The sequence below is a fragment of the Capra hircus genome, chromosome 22 (assembly GCF_001704415.2).
Source record: "Capra hircus breed San Clemente chromosome 22, ASM170441v1, whole genome shotgun sequence".
NCBI classification, from domain to species: domain Eukaryota; kingdom Metazoa; phylum Chordata; class Mammalia; order Artiodactyla; family Bovidae; genus Capra; species Capra hircus.
In genome coordinates this window covers 25,917,600-25,944,607 of record NC_030829.1, presented here as the reverse complement: position 1 = coordinate 25,944,607, position 27,008 = coordinate 25,917,600, and the positions used below count along the sequence as shown (strand labels likewise).

The following is a 27,008-nucleotide window of genomic DNA, read 5'->3' as shown; positions in this document are numbered from 1 at the left end:
AAATTCTTTACCACTGAACTTCCAGGGAGGCCCTCTAAGAAGGTTTAAGCACGAACCTTCTACTGTAATAAGTATAATGAAGATATTGTCCTCTTTATTATGTGTCCGGCACTGTGTCTTGCCCTTCACATACATTAGCTCATTATATCCTTGCCACACGCATCTCATGACTCACTCCTATTGTTGGTTAGGCAAGTGCAGGCCGGAGAGTGGACTTCACCTCTCTAGACTTAGTACGCAATGGAGGCTGGGATTCCATCCTGTTTGTCTCCAGAACCCTATACTACCTCTAAATTTGACTTCTTCAGCATATTTCAACCAAATGAACTGTTCTGTTCAGTTAAAGGCAGGGTGGACAGAGGATGGCACTGTGCCTGAGTCTAAAGGAGTGGGGTATAGTAGATGTTTCAGAAAAGGGCTAGTAATAATGAAAATGTGGATACTATTAAGTAAAACGGGAAAGCTTTCACAGGGAAAGGTTGAGGGGTTCAGATTCTGTAAGGTAGAAACTAAGAATAGCTAAAAAACAACATTGTGAATTTTATTCAGAAAAGTGTTCACTCCCCAAAAGGAGTGCAGACGGTGAGTCCCTTGGTGGAAAGAGCACATTCATGGACCAGTTCACACTCACTCACATCCTGTGAAAGCTTCGTTAGGCTTAAAAGCAAATACCCTCTGCTGACTGTTGGGCTCAATTTTTCTGTCTTTTCTCTGTTTTGTGAATTCATGGGTTGAAGCTAGATACAATTCTCTTGCAAACAAAGGAAGTTTAAGAATTAAAGTTGGCTGGGCAAGGATCTAAAGAAAATGTTGAGATGATGGTATGGTGTGGATTTATGTATAAAAATGGATTAAGCAGTATATTTTCCTTCAAAAATTTATTGTTCAAGTGCTGTTAGTAAATGTTTACTAAACTTTTGAAAAAGGAAAGAAAAACATTAGCAAGACAATAGCTGGATGTTCTTGCAGTGGTACAGATGTGTCCCCAGATGAATCTGTCTTATAGTCATATGATACTTATTAGATAATCATTTTATCCTATTCTTTCAAAGAATAGGTATTAGAAGATTAGGCTGGTTTCCAAGGACTGGCAAAAAGAAAAAAAAAAGATTTTACAGCAGGTGAGATGCTTGTACCATTAAAGTATGAGCTTAGAAAAATCCCCTGATTTGGAGGAACTAAGGTCCAGAGCAGCCTGCACTTTGGCAAATTGCCGTTTTGACAGATGGAGTGCAAAGCAAGCAGTTAGGAGATACGGGTTATGCATCCTGTTGGGTGGTGTTCTCAGGAAGCCAACAGCTAATACACTGTCATAGCCACCTATCTGAGCATCCTTACTGTTCCCTACAGAAGTCAGTATTATATCCTGTATTTTAAGCCTGGTGAAATGAATGGTAGTGGTGGTTCCAGACAAGTGCTTATGCAATGAGGGAAGAGACTAGATGTGTGTAAAAATCATCGTTTTTCCCTCTGTTTTTTTTTTTGCATAATAACTGAATTATTTTAACCATTGCCTAACAATACAATTTAAGAAAATTGATGCAAACAGTATGAATTGTTCACTTATTAACTAGTAACTAATTAATTTGCCTATAAGCATATATTCTCAGAATTCATGGTTAGGAAGGGGAAAAAAAAAGAATGGGGAAAGCACAAATAAAATAGAAGACTGATCAAAAGAACAAGTTTAGTCAGACAATTTCAAGTTCTAATGTGTCATTTATTACCCCAGTGACTTTAAACAAATTAACTTCTTGAACTTTAGAATCCTCACTGGTAAAATGATGATAATGGTGCTCCCATTTAGAACATACTCAATAACTTTTAGGAATTAATGATAAAAAGAAATGTAGTGAGAAGAAAATAGTCATCAGTAAAAACAGCAAAAATACTTCTTCCACTCAGTCATACAGCTCAAGTGAAGAGGAGAAAAAAAAATCATCCATTAGTTAAAATCAGGCATCACTGTTCTTCATATCATTTTTAAATCACAAAAGTCATAGAGCGTCCCAGTTCTCCACTTGTCTGGTTTGCATTCAAAAATTTTCATTTCAAAAATCCCAACAGATGGGATTTTTCTGTTTTAAACCTAGCTGGCTTGATTCCTCATTCCTGTTTTCCACCCAGATAAGGTGGAAAATGTCATTGGGTTGATGTATGACAAGTTATCAACTTGGGATTTGTTTTGTTCTTGCTTTTACCATTTGTTGTTTATATTGGGCAATCTGATTTTTCTCATCAAGAGAGATTTGGTTCATTCCTTGGTTCCTGTATTCCCTACTAGGCTGACAGTCTGCCTGGGTGACCCAGTCTACACCTCAGAGCCCACCTTGGCCTAAAATGAGCTATTCCCCAGTCTAGCCAGTACACTGGGCACACACATTTGAGTCTTATTCTGCAATAGCAGCCTCATAAGGATTAAGAGGGGTGTCACAGCTACCCGCCGCTATCATAAACCTTGGGTCTTAGTTTATGGTGTTTTTCAAACTCATATGGGGAAGACGGCTGTTATTTCTGGCCCCTTCAAAACCACCCACAGGGAGATAGCACACTTGAAAAAAAATCTTGTACATTTCTATGGGTCCAGTCATCCATCCTTCATCTAACCATCCGTATTCAGCACTTCCATGGAGCTAGCCCTCTTAGTAGAGGAAACAGAAGATTTCTGAAGAGGTAGCCTATTAAAGGAGTTTGCAATGAGGGAGACATGATCCAACCCTGATCTTCACTACGGATGGTGGATGGTGGTGTGCAAATCTGTGCACTGGGAAGGCTGATGTTTTCAGTGGAACCCTTGAGTGCAGGCCTGAAATTAGCACAGTGAGGGAAGTACCCTGTGGATTTCTTTATATTTTATTTTTCACTTAAAAAGTGTTTACCATTTATGTATTGTTTCACAGACCAACTCCAAAAGTTGCTTGGGACAAAATGGGAGGTGATTTACCAAAGGGAGGAGAATCAAAAAATAATTCTGTCGACACTTTGAAGATAGAGAATGTCTCCTATGAGGACAAAGGAAACTATCGCTGCACAGCCAACAATTTCTTGGGATCAGCCACTCATGAATTTCACGTTACAGTAGAAGGTACATTTCCCATGTTGATTTACTTTTCTATTAAAAAGTGAATTCATATGTATAGTCCACCTCAAATGAATATATATATATATAAATGAGTAAGCTGTTTCAGCATTTAATTGTAGAGTGAGCAATGGAATATATTAGACTTCAATTAATCAGGTTTGTCATTTACCGCATGAAACCACATAGAAGGGACAGATGACAAGAAAAGATCTCGGGTTAGGGATTGAACACAGATGCCTTAGACTGTTTGGTCACTAAACCTGATCTCTCATATCATCTTATTATAAGAAAACATTTAGTGTAACATGTGTGTAACACTGCATAATATGAAATCTTAAAAGAAGAAAGCATTACCATCATAGAAAGTATTACGATAGGCCTGAGAGAAGCTTGGAGTTTCCCAGTCCTGGCATTAACTTCCTGGGTCCTTGCCCAATTTACTTCACCTTTCTGTATCTCCATTTCTTACCAATGAAATGAGGGAGTCAGACAGATTACTGTCTTAACTGTTTCCTATTTGAGGGGAATACATCTCTTGGATTCAGATGATATTTAGTATGTTGCTAATGGGAAAGAAAAATAGTATGATGTAAGCATTATTTCTCTGCCAAGAGTTGCAAAAACCACGTTATATTCATGTCCTCTTTCTGTAAACTCAAGCTTTTTGATCAACAGAGCCTGGTATATTGTTTGTTGTATTCACAGAAATAAGTAGGCAGTGATGTCACCATTGAAAAAGAAGGTAAGCCACAGTATTTGTTATCAGGGCTCTGGCTTCTGGGCGCATGTAAAGGTTACCTAGTCATCCTGTGAATTTGACTGATGCAGACCTATTGCCGTGGTCCTGATAACACTGCAGTTTTTATGTATGATTTGGTTGACTGTATGGATCAAATTAATGGGATGATTACTGCATTTGTGCTTTTTTAGTGCTGCGCAGGCTTAACTATTGAAAGAAATGATCTCTTTCAGGTTTCTATTTAGTGAACTGGTGCTGTAAGTCTTTCATTTATATTCCAATGAAGTTCCCCTCTTAAAGCTTCATTCTGCACGAGGAATACCTAAGTAAAGCCCACTGTTTTAATTAATGGAAAAAAGAAAGACTCTGATGGAAGTTATATTAACAAGTAAATGTTAAGATAACTTTTAATCATGTTGCTATTTGGAATAGCGGCATATTTCCAAAACCCGTCTCTCAGTGTTGGCTTCCCAAGTGGCACTAGTGATAAAGAATTTGCCTGCCAATGCAGGAGATGCAAGAGATGCCAGTTCAATCCCTGGGTTAGGAAGATCCCCTGGAGAAGGAAATGCAACCCACTCCAATATTCTTGCCTGGAGAATCCCATGGACAGAGGAGCCTGGCAGGCTATAGTCCATGGGGTCGCAAAGAGTTGGCCAGGACTGAAGCAACTTAGCACATCTCACAATAGGAAGAATGGAAGACCAAAGATGAGAGTATCATTTCCCTTAGTTCAACAAAAGCAAAACCTGTTATAAGAGAAAGCCTGTTGTTATGCATAAATATCAACAGTTGCCAATAGTGACATATTCCTCTGACAGTATTCACCAAGGAATTCAGAGAGGAAGAGTTTGAGAGATTTTTTCCATAATTTTAGTCAGTGTTTGGTGCCTCTGCATAATAGAGCTAGACCATACAACAGGGATGTTTTTCTGTAACCCTCTGCGCCCCCGACCCTCATCGCAGCACCAACACATACCCACGAATCCGACAGGTCTAATTGTTAGCTGCTCTTACTCCAAGTTGCTGACTATTAGAAATCCTTCCAGATGGCTGGAACATCGCTACGGTAGCTGAATATTTTAACAATCTGGCCATGGGTTTTCTTGACTGTGAGACTGAAGCTTTCAGAAGAACTGCAAAGGTTGCAAAAAGAAAAAAATAAATCAAGGATGTAAAATTAATTATGCAATTTAAAATGTTGACTATAGGGCTCCAAAGGAATATAGGTTTCCTGAACAAATTGTCCTTGCTATTCATAAAACAGCTATTAGCAGTATTGAGATGTAAATAATGTTTTTATGGGGGACATTTAATCCTTTATCCTTAATGAGAAACTACTAAACGTGCCCTCAGTTGTATGTTTTAGGAGTTTCTCTTCACACATGCAAGTGAAAAGCAAGCCCAGCTGAAGAAGTCTTTCTTTTCTTTAAAGTGTGAAGGCAGTGAATACATCCTTCATTAATCATATGGATGGATAAATTCACTTTCACTCAATTTTATTCCGCCTTCCTGCACTTTCTTCTTTCCCTTACTTTGTCTCTTGCTTGGAAACTAATTAAATAACAGGATTAGTCATATGAGAAAAGAGCAATGTTAGTATAAACTTTGACAATGTAGCCCATTCTGAAAACATCCAATGTGCTTAAGCAAAAACATGTATTTTACTCTGTTCTCTGTATCTGTGATATTTATTCTTTATTAATATAATACACAACTAAAATCTGTCATCACTAGCTGGGGAACTAAAATTTCACAAGCCCACCACACTCCTCGGTCCATGGAATTTTCCAGGCAAGAATACTGGAGTGGGTCCCAGTGGGTTACTGACCCAGGAGTCCAACTGGCATCTCTTTCCTCTCCTGCATTGGCAGGCAAATTCTTTACTGTGCCGCCTAGGAAACCAAAATGGCCTCTAAAATTTTCTAAATAGAAAAATCAAAGTATGATCACAGATATGTTTCAACTGCATCCAACTAACAGTGTGTTGTAAACTTTTGCATCATGTAGGGCTTTTGAAATTTAGTAAATGTAATAGGCAAGTATTTATACATAATTTTATAACCATAATTGTGGTGCATTTTAAAAAGATGTCATGAATTCAAACACAATTCAGTAATCGACCTATTTGAGAAAGTCTCATTTTCAAGTAACAAATCTACTTCTAAAAAGTTGCAGTGAAATCCAAGTTTGCTGAACCTAATAATTTTTGATCTGTTAGAATATAGATATTTAATAGAAATCTGTTACTAAGAAAATAACCTCTGTGTTGTATATTTCATAGGTACCAAGTTTTCTGTTTTGTTTTCCTTCTAGTGATAAACATCTCTAATTAGCTTGCTTATTACATTGTAAACATTCAGACATTTGCATCTCAGTTTTGATCATCGTGAGAGAAATTTATCATCTTATTTTTTTGTTTACAATTATAACTAAGTGAGTAAAATTTCAACATAAGTTATTTTCATCAGTTACCAGAGATTTATGGATAATAGATGAAAGACTGGGATTCAGTGATGATGCTTTCTCTCGGAAATTTCCATTTTAATCATTCTTTCTTCTCTCTTAAGCCTCCCCCCCCGCCCCCATCCTTTCAAATAGGTCTTACCTGTCAGGAATACAGTTGCATGTTCCAACCTTTGAAAAAATCTGTTCTGGTGTTCCTGCATGCCCATAGCCTCATTGCAACCACCAGATATTTCCTGTCCCCTAGCCAATGTCCTCAGGCTCACTGTGGTACCCACTAAGTCATTTCAGTTCAACTTAAAATTACACCACACACATCTGTTCTCCTTTGTGCCAGTATCAGGGAGGAAGAAATTTTCCTTTTTCTTTTGGCTCATCTAAAAATTAAATTGGCATGAAACAGATTAACAGGAGAAAAACAAAAGGGTAGTAACATGTATACACGGGAGCAAGCCAGGAGAACTGAGTAACTGACCAAAAGGGCCACAGCTTAAACACCATCTTCAGCTAAAGACTAAAGAGGATATTTGGGGCTTCAGAGGAGAGGACAGCATCTCCGAGAAAGACTGGAGATGGAAGAGCCAATGCTGGATTTGTCTGTGTTTGCAGGGCCGGGCAGACAGGGGGACATAGAGTGGACTCTAATGTCTAGGCCCTGTAGTTTCCCCCACCAAACCTAGCCCATGGAATTGTCCAGGCAAGAACACTGGAGCCAGTTGTCATTCCCTTCACCAGGGGATCTTCCCGACCCAGGGATCGAACCTGGGTCTCCCACATTGCAGGCAGATTCTTTACCATCTGATCCACTATGCTAGCTGTTCTTGGCACATATTTCTACAAGAGCTGTATTCCAGAAACAGGCCTTCTAACTAAACTATTTTATGCAGTTAGTGGCTAGATCAGAGTTTCTTCCTGAATCTTTTGGGCCTTGATTATTTTCAGCTCAAAACAATCTGCATGGCAAAGAGATGTTTTGGGGTGGCAAATTTTTGCTCCCCTATACTAAGCAGAGGAGACATCAGAGAGGATTTCTGTCCTGGCTTTTCACAGATCACTAACCTAAGAGATATAGTCTAGGTGCTCTCACTGCAGATGCCAGGTGTGAAAATTTCAGCCTGGGCAGGTATTGAGAGCAGTGTCGCAACAGACCCAGGAAGATATGCTTCTAAGAAGAACAGTGGTCATGTATGTATGTGAGAGTTGGACTGTGAAGAAAGCTGACCATCGAAGAATTGATGCTTTTGAACTGTGGTGTTGGAGAAGACTCTTGCGAGTTCCTTGGACTGCAAGGAGATCAAACCAGTCCATCCTAAAGGAGATCAGTGCTGGGTGTTCATGGGAAGGACTGATGCTAAAGCTGAAACTCCAATATTTTGGCCACTTCATGAGAAGAGTTAACTTATTGGAAAAGACTCTGATGCTGGGAGGGATTGGGGGCAGGAGGAGAAGGGGATGACAGAGGATGAGATGGCTGGATGGCATCACCGACTCGATGGACATGAGTCTGCGTGAACTCCGGGAGTTGGTGATGGACAGGGAGGCCTGGCGTGCTGTGATCATGGGGTCGCAAAGAGTCAAACACAACTGAGCGACTGAACTGAAGAACAAGCCTGAAATCCCTTTCAAATCGCATGACCAAACATACCTTTGCTCAGGACTAGCTTACTTCTCTGGAGAAGGCAATGGCACCCCACTCCAGTACTCTTGCCTGGAAAATCCCATGGGCAGAGGAGCCTGGTAGGCTGCAGTCCATGGGGTCACAAAGAATCGGATACGACTGAGCGACTTCCCTTTCACTTTTCACTTTCATGCATTGGAGAAGGAAATGGCAACCCACTCCAGTGTTCTTGCCTGGAGAATCCCAGGGACAGGGAGTCTGGTGGGCTACCATCTATGGGGTCGCACAGAGTCGGACACGACTGAAGTGACTTAGCAGCAGCAGCAGCTTACTTCTTCAGGAGAAACAGGGATGAGAAGCATAAAAACAAATGTCTAAGCATTTGTAAAGAAAGCTTATCAGAAAGGGTTCAGGTGAAGTTTAGTGGGGTCTTCCCAGGGAGCTCAGCCACAAAGAACCTGCCTGCCTGTGCAGGAGATGTGGCTTCGATCCCTGAGTTGGGAAGATTCCTGGAGAAGGAAACTGGCCACTGACTCCAGGATTCTTGCCTGGAGAAGTCCATGGAAAGAAAAGTCTGGTGGGCTACAGTCCAGGGGGTCGCAAAAGAGTCAGACACGACTGAGCAACTAAACAGCAACCAAGTTGATTGATGATGTGAGTGTGCACAGATGATACATGTTGGAGAGCTTGGATCTGGAAGTACAAAATGAAAGTTGGTACAACTGTTTGGCCTTTGTTCCTGTGATCCAAATTAATGAAATAGTAATGAGTTAGAAATAACACCACATTCAGTTAGGGGTCTCAGTGCTTCTCACTCAGTAGATCTGCTGGTCCATGGAATGGCAAGAACAGAAAGTGAGGCTTCTTTGACTGGTGACCCTGGGCAAGGTGAATGACTTCTCCAGAGCTCAGTTCTCCATCTGTAAGGTTAAAGGGTGGATTAAGATGGTCATGTAAGTACCCTTTACCTAAGATCTGACAGTGTGTGTGTGAGTGCAGGCTGTCACTGGGTACTGTCTGATTCTTGCGACCCCATAGACTGTAGCCTGCTAGGCTCTTCTGTCCATGGGATTTCCCAGGCAAGATTACTGGAGTGGGTTGCCGTTTCCTTCCCCAGGGGATCTTCCTGACCCAGGGACTGAACCTGCTTCTCCTGCACTGGCAGGCGGTTTCTTTACCACTGCATCAGCTGAGAAGCAATATCTAACAGTAGTATATCTTAATGCTGGTACCAAAGGATTAATGAAATTTGTAGGATGAGAATAGAAATAGAAATCTTGATTTTATTACTCAGAAAGATTTAGAGAAGGGTCATCATTGCATGACATCCTTTATTATTTTTATTGAGATATAATTGACATATTACATCGTTAGTTTCAGTTATCCAATATAATGGTTCAATATTGGTATGTATTGTAAAGCAGTCACCACAAGTAGTATAGTTTACATCCATCAGTACATAGTTACAATTTTTTTCTGATGATAACTTTTCAGATATATTCTTAGCAACTTGCAAATAGGTAATACATTATTATTCATAAATTATAGCCATCATGTTGTATATTACATGGCCATGATTTCTTTTACATGTTCTAAAAGCAGTAGTCTTAGTTTTCTACTGTAAATATGAAATCTTTCATGGTTTTTCTGTAGCTCAAGTGTTTTATTTTACAGTGGTTGTAAGAAAAGATCAGAAGAAAGTAACCATGACGTAAAAATGTAGACATACACACAGAAGTAAAACTCTTCACTTTAAAAGCTCATATGCAGTTTATAATTTGGACAGCTACACTTTAAACTATATGAATAAATATTTACACCATGTAGATTATGAACACACATATTTAACTTGGAATTTAACAAGTCTGTATCCTGTCGAATAATTACAAAGGCATGTCTCTTGCTCAAACTTGAACTTGCCAGGGATATTTGTAGTTCTTTGTTTTTCCTGGTGAGTTTATGGACATTTTCCCCCACATAATCCCCCTTTTCCTCCTTTGTTTTGTAACACATTCTTCAAATGACACTTTTGTTTTACACGTATATGTATCTTAAAGAGTTTCCTTTTTGACTAAAAATGTAAATCCAAAACTATCTTGGGAGAAATAACCAAGCAACACTTGATGGGAATTACTACCTGTAGGTGTTGTGCAATTTTCTCTGAAATCAAATTATCCAAACCATCCATACTTTAATATTAATCTTTTATTCGCTCCTGACATAGTAATATACTTAAGGTGACAAAACATGACAGTGATGTTTGCACTTAAAGAAAAATGTCTCCTTCTATACTGAAATACCACTTAGCATTATAATATTGGCGTATTACGACATGGAAAGATGCAAGTAATTTGGTATATCTTTTCCTCCATTGTTCTGAGGGCAGAATGGTAAATGTTGCTTTTAGGATTCCTTCTCCTACCCCCTTGCAAAAAGAATTTATCTAGGAAATAATGTTTTCCAAATTCCTAAGATGGACTTTGGGATATGGAGATATAAAATGCTATAAAGTCATTAACTAAGAAATATTTAAAATAGGGGCTGAATGTTTTAATTTCATTAAAAATTTTTCAAAATATGTTACTTGAAAATCAGCCATTTTGGATGCCTTGCTTCAGCCTGAAATAAGCTGTGGTCATCACTCAGTAAACTTCACCCTTCCTGCATTTTTCTGTAATGAGATAGTGTAGCTAGATAAAATTGAATGTAGATAACTGTTTTTAGTGTGTCGATTTTACTATACATGCTAAGATTCCAAATTACAACACACACACTCAGAAAAACGCATGCCCACACACAAACCCCATTCCAGGCAAATAACAATGGCTGTCTTACCTCAGAGAAGACTTAATGTGAAACACTTTGTTGTGTCTGCCATCTGCTGGTGTATAATGGAAATGCAATGCCTAACATTTCTCAGTTCAGTCGCTCAGTCGTGTCCAACTCTTCGCGACCCCATGAATCACAGCACGCCAGGCCTCCCTGTCCATCACCAACGCCCAGAGTTCACCCAAACTCATGTCCATCGAGTCGGTGATGCCATCCAGCCATCTCATCCTCGGTCGTCCCCTTCTCCTCCTGCCCCCAATCCCTCCCAGCATCAGAGTCTTTTCCAATGAGTCAACTCTTCACATGAGGTGGCCAAAGTGTTGGAGTTTCAGCTTTAGCATCATTCCTTCCAAAGAAATCCCAGGGCTGATCTCCTTCAGAATGGACTGGTTGGATCTCCTTGCAGTCCAAGGGACTCTCAAGAGTCTTCTCCAACACCGCAGTTCAAAAGCATCAATTCTTCGGCGCTCAGCTTTCTTCCCAGTCCAACTCTCACATCCATACATGACCACGGGAAAAACCATAGCCTTGACTAGACGGACCTTAGTCGGCAAAGTAATGTCTCTGCTTTTGAATATGCTATCTAGGTTGGTCATAACTTTTCTTCCAAGGAGTAAGCGTCTTTTAATTTCATGGCTGCAGTCACCATCTGCAGTGATTTTGGAGCCCAAAAAAATAAAGTCTGACACTCTTTCCATAGTTTCCCCATCTATTTCACATGAAGTGATGGGACCGGATGCCATGATCTTCATTTTCTGAATGTTGAGCTTTAAGCCAACTTTTTCACTCTCCTCTTTCACTTTCATCAAGAGGCTTTTTAGTTCCTCTTCACTTTCTGCCATAAGGGTGGTGTCATCTGCATATCTGAGGTTATTGATAAAGCATTTCTGGACCTTCTGAAATAGATAAAACACTGATGAGCTCTTCCCTTTATTTCCAGAGCCCCCTCGCTGGACCAAGAAACCTCAGAGTGGTGTATATAGCACTGGCAGCAGTGGCATCCTGTTGTGTGAGGCTGAAGGACGGCCTGAACCCACGATCAAGTGGAGAGTCAATGGCTTACCAATTGAGAGTAAGTGAAAACCCCAGTTATGAGGCGATGCTGAAGGCAGTGTTTGGCTGGGATTCTTAATGATTAGACACCCTTGTTATGGCTAAAGTGGAGTTGGTAAGTGGTCCTTACTGTCAGACAGATCTAACCAGAGAATCCAGAATTGCATCTTTCAAAGTAATTCTGTTTGTGCATACATTTATGGAAAAGCCATAAATACTATCTGTTTGGCCGTTATATTACTTTAAATAAGACAATTGAATGACATAGAGGATGCATCCAAGGAGGAAATTTCTCTGCCTGAGAAGGAACAGGCACAGGGACCCAGTGGTTGAGGGTGCAGCTGAAATTCAGGACTTGCCTTGGATCCAGGCAACCGTAACTCCTCACTGGGTTCTGCTCTTAATGAGGACCCGTTCTGGCACACCTGTCTCCATAATCTGAGAAATCCACAGGGCCAAAGAGGCATGCAAAGCCGGAACCAGGCTCACTTCAGGTTCTCAACCAAGCTTGAGTCCCCAAGACCAGAAGAATCCCCTGTGCAGTCAGCTCTGAGCCCTTCCCAGGTGGCCTTGGCTTGGAAAAGCAGAGATGGACCTAATCTGCCCACTCCACCATGTTCTAGCCTAGGGCTCCAAGAAGCCCCAAATCCTCAATTTGAACCTAGAGCTCTGGTCATTTTGAATGTCTTTGTAAAGGTTGGATAATAGAACAAGTCTTGTTTGTCAGTTGATTAGCTTAATTTAGAGCATTTACAATATTGAGGCATAATGTGTGATGCTTCTGTTAGTTCCTTTTGCCTTGGACCCACTCATGTCAGGGTGGGCATCCTAGTGACATGTGTCTCTGGGGTCCCAACCAGGCTGTGCACTCAAGCTTGGGGAGATTGATCAGGCAACTCCAATACAGCTGGGAATCTCCTGAAACTTAAGTGTTTAATTACAAAATGGTGCTATGGTAGTTGATTGTAATTGCGTGAGATCAACATAGTCTACCACCTAGGATAATGCTTATCTGTAGAACACTGTGACAGTTGATACACTGTGGATCCAGAGGGTCTGTGTTTGCATTCAGGCTCTAGCATTTACTGTGATTTGGTGTCTTATTGTGCTCCATAGCCGCTTCCCACCAGCTATCCATTTTACACATGGTAGTGTGTATCTCAGTGTATTCTCTCAATTCATCCCACTATTACTGACCCTCTTTAAACTTGTTTCATCGTCAGTAAAATGAAGATGAAAATAGCACTGACCACTGGGGTTGTTATGTAGATTAAAGGAGGCACACATAGAGAACGCTTCACAGGGGCTACCACACAAAGAATACTCCCAAAATACTGTTTAGTATTGTTTTCACATAGCAAATACTCAGGAAACTCTAGTGCTTATTACCATTATTTTTGAGAAGCGCATCTGTTTTCTTTTTCTCTGTATGATCATAAGTACAGTGTCAGTGACAAGCAGATAACTGACTGAACACATTTGATGATGAGATTGAAAATTAAAATAATTATTTAAAAATATCTATTACATAGGCTTGACTATTAATCTAGAATTGCGCAAAAAACAGTATGGCCATATCTACTCTTTCAGAAAGTAACTAAACAAAATTGCTTTCAATTTTGAAATTGTTATAGCTTTCAATGTGCCTGCTTATTTAAAATACAAATACTTTGACAAAACACTGAACAGTTCTGAAAGTTAATTTTTCTTTCCTTTTCATATTAAGGTATGCTTTATATTAAATTGAGGTGTATAGCATCATAGTTTGATATTTATATACATTGCATAATGATCACCACAATAAATCTAGTTAACATCTGTTACCTTACAGAGTTTTTCTTACAGAATTTTCGTACAGAATTTTTCTTCTTGTGATGAGAACTTTTAAGATCTATTCTCTTAGCATCCTTTTTTAAAATTTTGGCCGTGCTATGTGGCTTGTGAGATTTAATTCCCCAACCAGGGATCGAACTTGGTTGGACCCTTGGCAGTGAGAGATTGGAGACGTAACCACCAGACTTCTAGGAAATCCCCTATTAGCAACTATCTATTGGACCACTAGGAAATTCCACCTTCAGTTCAGTTCAGTTGCTCACTCGTGTTAGACTCTTTGTGACTCCATGGACTTCGGCATGTCCGGCTTTCTTGTCTATCACCAACTCTCAGAGTTTACTCAAAGTAATGTCCATCGAGCCAGTGATGCCATCCAACCATCTCATCCTCTGTCTCCCCTTCTTCTCCCGCCTTCAATCTTTCCAGGATCAGGGTTTTTTCCAATGAGTTGGTTCTTTGCATCAGGTGGCCAAAGTATTGGAATTTCAGCTTTAGCATTAGTCCTTCCAATGAATATTCAGGACTGATTCCCTTTAGGATTGACGTTTTGGATCTCCCTGCAGTCCAAGGGACTCTCAAGAGTCTTCTCCAAGACCACAGTTCAAAAGCATCAATTCTTTGGTGCTCTGCTATCTTTATAGTCCGACTCTCACATCCATACATGACTACTAAAAACCATAGCTTTGACTAGATGGACCTCTTTTGGCAAAGTAATGTCTCTGCTTTTGAATACACTGTCTAGACTGGTCATAACTTTCAATCCAAGGAGGAAGCGTCATTTAATTTCATGGCTGCATTTACCATCTGCAGTGATTTTGGAGCCCAGAAGATAGTCTGTCTTGGTTTCCATCGTTTCCCCATCTATTTGCCATGAAGCGATGGGATGCCATCATCTTAGTTTTCTGAATGTTGAGCTGTAAGCCAGCTTTTTCACTCTCCTCTTCCACTTTCATCAAGAGGCTCTTTAATTCTTCTTCGCTTTCTGCCAGAAGAGTGGTGTCATCTGCGTATCTGAGGTTATTGATATTTCTCCCGGAAATCTTGATTCAAGATTGGGCTTTACCAGCCTGGCATTTCGCATGATGTACTCTGCATATAAGTTAAATAAGGGTGACAATATACAGCCTTGACATACTCCTTTCCCGATTTGGAACCAGTCTGTTGTTCCATGTCCAGTTCTAACTCTTGCTTCCTGACCTGCATACAAATTTCTCAGGAGGCAGGTCAGGTGGTCTGGTATTCCTATCTCTTTCAGAATTTTCCACAGTTTGTTGTGATTCACACAGTCAAAGGCTTTGGAGTAGTCAAAAAAGCAGTAGTATATATTTTTCTGGAACTCTCTTGCTTTTTCGATGATCCAACAGATGTTGGCATTTTGATCTCTGGTTCTTCTGCCTTTTCTAAACCCAGCTTGAACATCTGGAAGTTCACGGTTCACACTGTTGAAGCCTGGCTTGGAGAATTTCAAGCATTACTTTGCTAGCGTGTGAGATGAGTGCAATTGTGCGGTAGTTTGAGCATTCTTTGGCATTGCCTTTCTTTGAGATTGGAATGAAAACTAACCTTTTCCAGTCCTGTGGCCCCTGCTGAGTTTTCCAAATTTGCTGGCATGTTGAGTGAAGCACTTTCACAGCATCATCTTTCAGGATTTGAAATAGCTCAGCTGGAATTCCATCACCTCCAATAGCTTTGTTCATAGTGATGGTTCCTAAGGCCTGCTTGACTTCACATTACAGGATGTCTAACTCTAGGTTAGTGATCACACCATCGTGCTTATCTCGGTCATGAAGATCTTCTTTGTACAGTTTTTCTGTGTATTCTTGCCACCTCTTCTTAATATCTTCTGTTTCTGTTGGGTCCATACCATTTCTGTCCTTTATTGTGCCTGTCTTTGCAGGAAATGTTCCCTTGATCTTTAGTTTTCTTGAAGAGATCTCTAGTTTTTCCCATTCTGTTGTGTTCCTCTATTTCTTTGCATTGATCACTGAGGAAGGCTCTCATCTCTTCTTGCTATTCTTTGGAACTCTTTGGCATTCAAATGGGTATGTCTTTCCTTTTCTCCTTTGCCTTTAGCTTCTCTTCTAATTTCTCAGCTATTTGTAAGGGCTCCTCAGAACCATTTTGCCCTTTTGAATTTATTTTTCTTAGGGAAGATCTTCGTCCCTGCCTCCTGTACAGTGTCATGAAACTCCATAGTTCTTCAGGCACTCTATAAGATCTAATGTCTTGAATCTATGTGTCACTTCCACTGATTTGATTTAGGTCATACCTGAATGGTCTAGTGGTTTTCCCTACTTTCTTCAATTTAAGTCTGAATTTGGCAATAACAAGTTCATGATCTGAGCCACAGTCAGCCCCTGGTCTTGTTTTTGCCTTCTGTATAGAGCTTCTCCATCTTTGGCTGCAAAGAATATAATCAATCTGATTTTGATATTGACCATCTGGTGATGTCCATGTGTAGAGTCTTCTCTTGTACTGTTGGAAGACAATGTTTGCCATGACCAGTGCGTTCTCTTGGCAAAACTCTGTTAGCCTTTGACCTCCTTTGTTTTGTACTCCAAGGCCAAATTTGCCTGTTACTCCAGGTATCTCGTGACTTTTGCATTCCAGTCCCCTATAATAAAAAGGAAATCTTTTTTTGAGTGTTAGTTCTAGAATGTCTTGTTGGTCTTCATAAACTGTTCTGCTTCTTCAGCATTACTGGTCAGATTACTTGGATTACTGTGATATTGAATGGTTTGCCTTGGAAATGAACAGAGATCTGTCTGTCCTTTTTGAGATTGCATCCAAGTACTGCATTTCAGAGTCTTTTTGTTGACAATGAGGGCTACTCCATTTCTTCTAAGGGATTCTTGCCCACAGTAGTAGATATATGGTCATCTGAGTTAAATTCACTTATTGCAGTCCATTTTAGTTCAGTGATTCCTAAAATGTCACTGTTCACTCTGACCATCTCCCATTTGACTGCTTCCAATTTGCCTGGATTCATGAACCTAACATTTCAGGTTCCTATGCAGTATTGCTCTTCACAGCATCAGACTTTACTTCCATCACCAGTCACATCCACAGCTGGGTGTTGTTTTTGCTTTGGCTCCGTCTCTTCATTCTTTCTGGAGTTAGTTCTCCACTCATCTCCAGTAGCACATTGGGCACCTACTGACCTGGGGAGTTCATCTTTCAGTGTCCTATATTTTTGCCCTTTCGTACCGTTCATGGGGTTTTCAAAGCAAGAATACTGAAGTGGTTGGCCATTGCCAAAATATTTGACCACATTTTATCAAATATATAATACAGTATTATTAACTATTATTGCTATGCAGTGCATTATATCTCCATGACTTACTCATTTTATAATTGGAAGTTTATGCCTTTTTTTACCTTCCTCACCTATTTGGCCCATCCCCCTGTCCTCCAGTCTCTGGCAATCATGAACTGTTCTCTGTATCTATGATCTTGTTTTGTTTTCTATATTTCACATATAAGTGTGATCGTATAGTATTTGTCTTTTTCTGACTTATGTCACTTAGCATAATGCCCTCAGGGTCCGTCCATGCTGTCATGAGTGACATGATTTTCTCATTTTTGTAGCTGAATAATATTCCATGGGGGCTTCCCTGGTAACTCAGCTGGTAAAGGATCCGCGTGCAATGCAGGAGACCCTGGTTTAATTCCTGGATCAGGAAGATCCCCTGGAGAAGGGATAGGCTATCCACTCCAGTATTCCAGCTTACCTGCTGGCTCAGATGGTAAAGAATCTGCCTGCCATGTGGGAAACCTGGTTCAAATCTGGGTTGGGAAGATCCCCTGAAGAAGAGAAAGGCTACCCACTCCAGTATTCCGGCCTGAAGAATTCCATGGACAGAGGAGCCTGGTAGGCTACAGTCCATGGAGTCGCAAAGAGTCATACATGACTGAGTGACTTTCACTTTGTAATACTCCATTATATATATAATGGAATATATGTATATGCATATATACACACACATATATCACATTTTCTTTATTCATGCGTTGATGACACTTTTGGCCTCATTATTAATACCCTCAATTTGAGACTTTTTCCTTGTCTTTTTAGAGAACAGAATAGGAAATGAAAAATAAGAGTTCTGGTATATCTGAGGGAAGTGAAAACAGTTTTTTTTATAAAGAATGTTAAGGACACTAAAAGAATGCAGAACCTCTGGAACATAAAATCATAAAATTTTATATTTGAATGGCACCTTGCTATATATGAAGAATATTCACATACTACTTTGTCCCCAAATGAGCTTTTAAAGGAAGTACAATTATTCATATTTAACAGATCATTTCATTCAGTAATATTATTGAATGGTGCTGCTAAGTCGCTTCAGTCATGTCCAACTCTGCACGACCCCATAGACAGTAGCCCACCAGGCTCCCCCATCCCTGGGATTCTCCAGGCAAGACCACTGGAGTGGGTTGCCATGTCCTTCTCCAATGCATGAAAGTGAAAAGTGAAAGTAAAGTCGCTCAGTTGTGTCTGACTCTGTGCGACCCCATGGACTGCAGCCCACCAGGCTCATCCATCCATGGGATTTTCCAGGCAAGAGTATTGGAGTGGGATGCCATTGCCTTCTCCAAATATTATTGAATACCTTCATCTTAAGAGCCAAGCATTCACCTTGTTGCTTGGGACATAGCAGTGAATAAAATGAATGATTCCTTTTCTCATAAACAGATATTCTGGTGTGGAGATGTGTCTCCACACCAATAGATATGCAATAGATAATCACATATATGCAGTAGATAATCACGTAGATGTGGCAAAGTGAGAGCTAGCTGGGGAAGGTGATGGATGTAAGGGAAGTGCAGAACCTAGAGTTGCTATCAGATTTCAGGATAATGCCAATAAGAGCATTGTGGTTATTTACCTTTGAGTAGAGATTTGAAAGAGGTGAGTGATGTTGACATGCCAGTACCAGTGAAAGAGCTTCCAGGGTGGAGTCAGTACGTGTAGAGACACCCGAGGTGTGTTTGGAGTGTTGAGGAAAAGCAGGGACCACAGTGTAGCTAAGCTGAGTGAGTGAGGAGGCCATGCTGAGAGGGTCTAGTTTGGAGGTGCTGGGGCCATGTCGCATGGAAAGGGGAAGGTCCCAAAGGGACTCAGAATATTATTGTGAATCAGATACGCAGCTCTTGGAGTATTTACAGCAGAATAGTGACTGGCTCTAATTTATTAAGAAAGACTTCTGGACTCTGAATGGAGAAGCAGTTGTAGGACTCCACGTAAGAGCTGCCTTAAAGATACTGGGCCCTTGGGCTAGGTTGCTGGTAGTAACAGTTAGGTTATGGATTTATATCCACAGTTCAGCTAACAGGTTTGTTGGTGGATGACCACATGATCGCTGAAAATAAACTAACACGAGAGAGCCTGGCTGAGAAAGGGCAGAGCTGGAACCAAAGCCTCATCCTCATCCTTGGAGCCCATGCTCCCTGTTCCTTACACAGCTTTCCTTGTTCCGCTGCCAACTGGTCATAACCATTTTTAACTGGGATGTCTGAAGACTGTGGGGTTACTGAAGGGTTTGGAATCTCTGTAAGCATCTATTTTTAGCAATTACTTATCCTTTATATGTAATGTTTTTAAATCAAAACGATTACTATTATTGATTGCAAGCCTAACCTTCTTCAAACGCTTTGCATCCAATATTTCTGGCCCTGAAAGACTTTTTTTTTTATTCTCCAGTTTGTACATATGTCGAATGAGGCCCAGAGAGATTGCATTACGTACTTGAGGACACACCCCAAGTGAATTTAGAGCCATAAATGGAACTGAAATGAAAAAGTCCGGAGCTGAAGCTTCTCCCCCTATATTGCGTTTTTGCCCTTTGAACTGATCAAACAACCTGAGTCAGAAAGAGTGGTTTTTGGTTGATAAATAACTTGAGTTTTTAGAATTCTGGGAGCTCCCCGTAGCCTGTTTGCGACAAGTACTCCACAGTTTCCATACCTATCCCAGAAGGCAGCTTTGAGCAGTGTTTGTCACTCAACCATGAGGCCAGAGTTTCATTTCTTCTTTTTGTAGCACAGTGTAGACTCAGAATTTACCATGGGGCAGATGGTATAAGGAGTACCGAATAGGCTGAAGCTTTTAAAACTTGATGTAGAGTGTGAGACTGCAGAATGAGATCAGAGACTTGATTCTGTGTAGCCTTGAAAACTTAGAAGCGCTACTCATCCTGATGATTCTTGACAGATACACTGTCCTACAGGACTCTATCAAGTTTCTATTGCTGCTATAACAAATGACCACAAATTTAGTGGCTTAAAATAGTATACTTTTTAAAAAGCTGTATTTATTTTAACTGGAGGATAATTTACAATGTTGAGATGGCCTCTGCCAGACAGCAACATGAGTTGGCCACAGGCATATATGTGTCCCCTCCCTCCTGAACCCTCCTTCCACCTCCCTCCCCACCCATCCTCCAGGTTGTCACAGAGCACTGGATTTGGGTTTCCCATGTCATACATCAAAAAGCAGTAGACATTTATTACTTCACAATCCTGTTTGTTGGAAGCCCAATGCAAGTCTCCCTCGGCTAAAACCAATGTGTGCTCAGTGCTGCGGTTCTTTCTGCGGGCACGGGGAAACTCTTTTCTTGTCTTTTCCAGCTCCTAGATGGTAGCCACTTCCCTTCAGTCACAGCTCCCTTCCTCCAAACTTCAAATCAGCAATGCTACATCTCCCCGATCATTTTTTCATAGTCACTTCTCCCTTTGGTTGGTCACAGCTGGGCAAGGTTCTCTGATTATAAACAGCCATGTCATTCCATTGGGCCACCTTGGAGAGTCCAGGATAACTGTCCAATCTTGAGTGCTTGACCTTAGGCACATGTTCACTGTCTCCTCCACTGTGGCTACTTTCCAGGCACCAGGGACGACCTAGTGATTGAAACTCTAGGGCACACAAGCTCTTGCTCCCACGGAGCTCACAGTCAAGTGTAAAAATATATTCCTTTCTCACTCCCAGAGGGACAAATGATGCCTAACAAAAAGCCTTAATTTTATTATTCAGTGTTTTCTATAACCCCATACTTAGTATAGTGAGACTATTTTCTATAATGGAGACACCATGAGAAAAAAAAAAAAGTACTGGAATATAACTGCTTGACAATGCTGTGTTGATTTCTGCTGTACGATGAAGGGAGTCAGCCATATGCATACATATATCTCATCCTTCTTGGACCTCTCCCAGCCATCTCACCCCTCTAGGTCATCACAGAGCACTGAGCTGAGCTTCCTCTGCTTTATGGCAGCTTCCCGCTAGCTATCTATTTTACACACGGCAGTGTATATATGTCAGCCCCAATCTACCGGTCTGGCCCACCCTCCTCATCCCTCCCTGTGTCCCCATGTATTACTTATCTACAGCTACATCTGTATTCCCGTCTTAGAAATAAGTTCATCTGTACTGTTTTTCTAGATTCCACATATATGCATCAGTATATGGTATTAGCTTTAAAAATTAGATATATTACTAACTTTGAAATGACATTGAAATGAAAAATTTTACCGTGTGTGCTCCTCATTCAACATTCCTAGCTAGTATATATATTTTTTCTTCCCAGTGCTGCTTTCAAGTGTCCGAGTAAGACATGTGATTTGACACATGGCCAGTTGCTGTGGGACGTGGTATTTTCTGAAATACAGTCCCCCTGGCCTGCTCAGCAGCCATGTTGGTGCTGATCTAGCAGGTTCTGAGCAGAGTTAATGAGATACCACATGTGGTGTATCCAGCAGAGTTCCTTGGCCCTTAATTAAAGTGGCATAAATGTTAGATTTTCTCATTTCCAAAAGATATTTCCAGAATTATACTTGTATAACCAATGGGATAGGGATTTATTGCCAAGAAAGGAGAAAAAAGCTGGCCTGTGCTCTCAAGAAGAATTTAGTCTTCCTGGGAAAGTGAAATACATGAGCTATTTATCTGAAGTGGTAAAATAGCAAATGAAGGCAACTGAAACGAATGGTTTAGATCAGGAAACTGCAGAAGGGCAGGAAAGTGAAACAAAGGAGCAACATGTCAAGAGGGAAAACAGCAGCCAATATTGGTGGATTGGGGGATCCAGCTGTGTTGATCATCTGGTTATGCTGGGCAGTAGCCGGACCTCAATTTATAAGAGTAAGTGAGATTCAGTTCCCAGTGGGATTTCAGTGCTAAACAGAACATCTGGAATCTAGGGAGAGACTTTGGGCTAGAGATCAACGGATATGTTGGCCGTAAATACTTATTTGGAGGAAGACTGAAACTGCAGAAGGGATTGAAAGAAAACTCCATGGTTCAAGTTAAGAAATTCTAAAGAATTGGCTTTGATGAACTATTCACCCTAAACTGGTCTTAAAATATAAATACTGTGTGACACGTTTAATGAATGGCATATAAATATTTCAGATTCTATTTTTTATCAAGCTGACATTTTTTTCATCTCTTGTAGGAAATCCATTTTCTGGTGATGTCATCTCTCCTGGAGAAATCAGTTTTACCAATGTACAACCGAATCACACCGCTGTGTACCAGTGTGAGGCTTCAAATGTCCATGGCACTATCCTTGCCAATGCCAACATCGATGTTGTAGGTAAGCATGTGTGTGTCCTCAGTCACTTGAGTCATGTCCTGCCCTTTGTGACCCTATGGACTGTAGGCAAGCATACACAGGAGCAAGCTATCTATCCACTCTTATCTTCAGGAAAATGATCAAGGTCATACTCACAAATCGACTGAATTCTCAGTACATGGAAACATCATGGAGGGAGTTCCCTGGTGGTCCGGCGTTGGGACTCAGCACCTTCACTGCCATGACCCCCAGTTCAATTCTTCGTCAAGGAACCAAGACCCTACAGACCATACAGCATAGCCAAAAAAAGAAAAAACAGTTGTGGGGGCAGGGGGAGGGCGGAGGGGATCGAAGTACCTTTCGCCTTACATTTGAGTATTAGGCCCCATACCAAACTTCCAGAAAGGTACTGCGTTGGGATACTTCCTAATTCAGGAATGTATGCTGTGATTGGAGAAGGAAGTGGCAACCCACTCCAGTATTCTTGCCTGGAAAATACCATAGACAGAGGAGCCCGATGGGCTACAGTCCAAGGGTCGCAAAGAATCAGACACAATAGTGACTAAACAACAATGGTGTGATACTCAGCTGTTTTCTATTGTTATTAATATGACTAGGATATTGAAAAAAATTAACTTTCTTGTATTATTTCTTACACAAAAGTTTAAAATTGTATTATTTTCACATAGATGTCCGTCCATTGATACAAACGGCAGATGAAGAAAATTATGCTACAGTGGTTGGATACAGTGCTTTCTTACATTGTGAGTTCTTTGCTTCACCGGAGGCAATAGTGTCCTGGTAAGCTGTTACACAGTTTTCTTAAGAGAACATTGGTTGTAAATTTCCCATGTTCCTCCAGCCACCATTGGACAGGCTGCATTGTGTCAGTGTTATTACATGTAGCGAGTGTCTCTGAGAAATAAAGTAGCAAACTTATTTTCCTGCCTCTCCTGGAACTATTGACTAGATCTGGATTCTCCCACATGGGGAAATAGGGAGAGCCATTTCTGCTTACAAAAGAAAGCGAAGCCTTGAAGCAATGATGAAGACAATTTTACAAGTAGATTTAGGTTTTCATTATGAGTGTATCTAAGTCCTGCATTGTTGTTTTGTTTTGGATATTATCGACATTATTATTAAGCCTGCATTCCATTACAAATGCCTGTGTTTAAAACGTTTTCAATGTGTATTTTGAATCTTAGTTTCAGTTTATAGGTTGGGATAGTAACTCCAGGCACATCGTTCTGTTCATCTACCACACTTGTTCCTTCTCTAGGAAAGCTTGCTTAAATGGATCTTAAGTGATTTTCCCCAGTGCTCTGCGGGGCTGAGATTAGAGTGAGGTGAGCAGGGCAATGTCATATAATTTATAGGACCAGATTCTGTCTTTATTTAAAAGGCAGCTATTTTGTTCATTGTGGATATTTTTTTGCATTATTTTTGATTTGTGCAAATATCGCATTAAAATATTACATACCTTGGGAATTCCATGGTGGTCCAGTGGTTTTTCCAAAGACAGGAATTCCAAAGACAGGGAATCCCTGTCCCAAGACAGGGTGCAGATTCAATCCATGGTTGGGGAAACAAAATCCCACATGCCTTGCAGCCAAAAACCCAAAACTTTAAACAGAAGCGATATTGTAACAAATTCAATTAAGACTTTAGAAATGGTCCACATCAGAAACAAAAGAAAAAATACTTTGAAAAAAGTATTTATCTGGATTACTGAGATTTGGGGCAGGGGTGGGGGCAACCCTTAAATTTTTTCTCTTAGACAAGTGCCTCCCTTGTCTTACCCTAGTCCCAACCCTCTAACATCTTGTGTGAGCAGCAGTCAGAATTTGTCCTTTGGCTGTTTTCTCTCCAGCAGCCTCTTATTGTGAAATGTAGAAGGTGAATCAAGTTGTGGCAGAAAAAAGCTTGGAAAATGGATGAATGTTGGAGAAAATGACTTTGGGCTGATAAGGGTAAATGTAATCCATGTTCACAGGACAGGGGTGTCTTCCTGGCCTATAATATTTCTGAATGACCAATGTTCGCTCTGGACAGCCGGAGGTTCAGAAGGTTCATTATCTCTTTCAATTACTAGCTTTCCCATTTAGTACCCCGCAGCAATGATTAACTAAAGAGTTCACTATCAATAAGGCAGAAACAATTTATTAAACTCTGAGGACAGATGCAAAGTGGTACTGAGAGCTATTATAAATAGAGCAGAAGCACAGAGCTCAGACTCAAATTTCCTCCAGTTACAGTCTATTCGGGCAGGTAAGATATACACTTACCACCTATTACCAAAAAAAAAAAAAAAAAAAATTGTAAGGATTTCCCTGGTGGTCCAGTGGTTGAGATCTGTGCTCCCAATGCAGAGGGCCCAGGTTCAATGCCTGGTCAGGGAACTAGATCCCACGTGCCACAACTAAGACCCAGCAACCCAGTACAACCACATGCATAATATTTTAAAGAATTGTTAAGTATAATGGAAAATCTTGTAAGGTTTGCTAACTTTGTGAAGAAGGGGTAAGATTGAATGACACCAGTGGCCAGTTTGAAAAAAAAAGATACGATTCAATCATAGCCTGAATTAATTCATGCTTTCTATGTCCATAGGCAGAAAGTGGAAGAAGCAAAACCTCTCGACGGCAGAAGGTATCATGTCCATGAGAATGGCACGTTACAGATCACTGAGACCACCGAAGAAGATGCTGGTTCCTACTCTTGTTGGGTAGAAAATGCGAAAGGAAAAACAGCAGTCACAGCCAATCTGGATATCAGAAGTAATTTTATTTTGATTTTACTTTGCATAAACGGTCACAAGGCTTCAGTTTTCCATTTTCTCTAGATCAGATTTCATCTAAAAGACCATCACAAGAATTAGAGGCTATGTCAGTGATGTGTCCATAGCTTTATACCATTATAAGAGAGAGCTGGGTGTTCTTGGTGATGGATGACCAGCAACACTTTAAAATCCCCTATTTTGGTATATTTCTGTAACTGTTTTTTTTTCAGTAACCAACTCAATGAAATGTCATCAGTATTCAACTCTTAGAACTAAAAATTTCACAAATAAATTCATAAGGGATCTGTTTTGTAAAGACTAGGGCATGACAGAATGGCAAAGGTTTTCGTCCTGTTTTCAAATCATAAACAGCTTTGTGTTTTTTCTCTTGTCCAAGCAACGTATTTTATTTCTAAGTGCTCACAAAGGTTAAGTATGTGCCAAAATATATCAGCGTCCCAAAGAGGAGCATCTCTGCACCTAGACTCAGGCTAATTGGAACCCAGACCCAAAGGCACCATCAATATTTTGATTTTAAAATTGCTCAGAGAACCCTTTTCAGGAAAACACAGAGAACGGTGGTTCAATGATAAAGAATCTGCCTGCCAGTGGAGGAGACTGCCTGCAGAATTCCATGGACAGAGAAACCTGGCAGGCTACAATACACGGGGTCACAAAGAGTCAGACACGACTGAGCTCACACATACGTGTGTATGGTAAATGTAGGGAGGACTTGTGTTTCTTGTGGCAGGTCACTGACATGACCAGCTACTACCTCTTCTTAGGTGACTGGGTGCATGTTTGTGTAATCATCTGTGTTAAGTGTTTCCTTAGCATTTCTCTCTCTCACACACACACTCTCCTTTCCTCCTCTTATTCTGTCATTGCTGTCTTGTATTTTCTTACCTTCTCACTTTGTATTTTGTTTTCTATTTGTTATAGCCGATTAACTAACAATGTTGTTATAATTTCAGATGAATAGTGGAGGGAGTAAGCCATACATATACATGCATCCATTCTGCTCCAAATTCCCTCCCATCGAGACTGCCATATACCACTGAGCAGAGTTCCCTGTGCTAGACAGTCGGTCCTTGTTGATTACCTGTTTTAAATACAGCAGTGTGTACATGTCCACCCTAAACTCCATAACTACCCTCCCATCCTTCCCGCCGGCAACCATAGACTCATGCTCTAAGTCTGTGAGTCTGTTTCTGTTTTGTAAGTTCGTTCACTTGTTTTTAGATTCCACATATAAGGGGTGTCACACGATACTTCTTCTCTGTCTGACTGGTTTCACTTAGTATGACACTCTCTAGGTCCATCTGTATCTTATATTCTTTTATTCTTTTCTTGTATTTTTTTTTTCTGTACCCAAAGTTACCCAACCTGCCAACCCCATGGACTATATTTTTAAGGAACATTAATATTCTGTGATGTCAACTTATATTGGGTGTCTCTCTGCATTTTCAAATGATACATATAATTTTTAAAATACTCTGATAATGTCAATGAAGATGATTCTTTTTACACTTTATGTGTTGTTGTTGTTTAGTCACTAAGTTGTGTCCAATTCTTTTGCAATCCCATGAACTGTAGCCTGCCCGGGTCCTCTGTCCATGGGATTTCCCAAGCAAGGATACGGGAGTGGGTAACCATTTCCTCTCCAGAAGATCTTCCCAACTGATGGATCAAACCTGCATCTCCTGCATTGCCAGCAGATTCTTTACCACTGAACCTGGGGAGCCCTTTATACATTATAAAACCTGAATCAAAGTTGAGCAGCTCTGCCAGGTGAAAGGCAATGGGAGCGAAGTCTGGAATCCAAATAAACCTTGACCTCCCTACTGTCCAACACAGTGCTTGGCCCAAAGTGGACCTCGAAACTGCTGGTGGCCAGAGAGAAGGCCAAGCTCATAAACTTTTGGTCTGCTCTAATGTCCACTGTATATGTAAGGGGTATATAGGAACCATATCCATGAGAGTTAAGGGCATATTTTTTTTAACCCAACAACAATTTAAAGGCATCATCATAA

The 27,008-nt window shown here is 40.6% G+C and overlaps 1 protein-coding gene across 3 annotated transcripts in view; it reads left to right on the top strand.

Annotated features, from left to right (window-relative positions):
• CHL1 (cell adhesion molecule L1 like) overlaps positions 1 to 27,008 on the top strand; it is a 229,538-nt gene that overhangs the window by 157,242 nt on the left and 45,288 nt on the right. For all 3 annotated transcript variants that reach the window (XM_013973659.2, XM_005695720.3, XM_005695721.3), the window contains exons 10-14: positions 2,901 to 3,085; positions 11,675 to 11,806; positions 22,077 to 22,217; positions 22,886 to 22,997; positions 24,807 to 24,973. In XM_013973659.2, the coding sequence (XP_013829113.2) occupies positions 2,901 to 3,085; positions 11,675 to 11,806; positions 22,077 to 22,217; positions 22,886 to 22,997; positions 24,807 to 24,973 (737 nt within the window). The remainder of the gene's footprint in view (positions 1 to 2,900; positions 3,086 to 11,674; positions 11,807 to 22,076; positions 22,218 to 22,885; positions 22,998 to 24,806; positions 24,974 to 27,008) is intronic.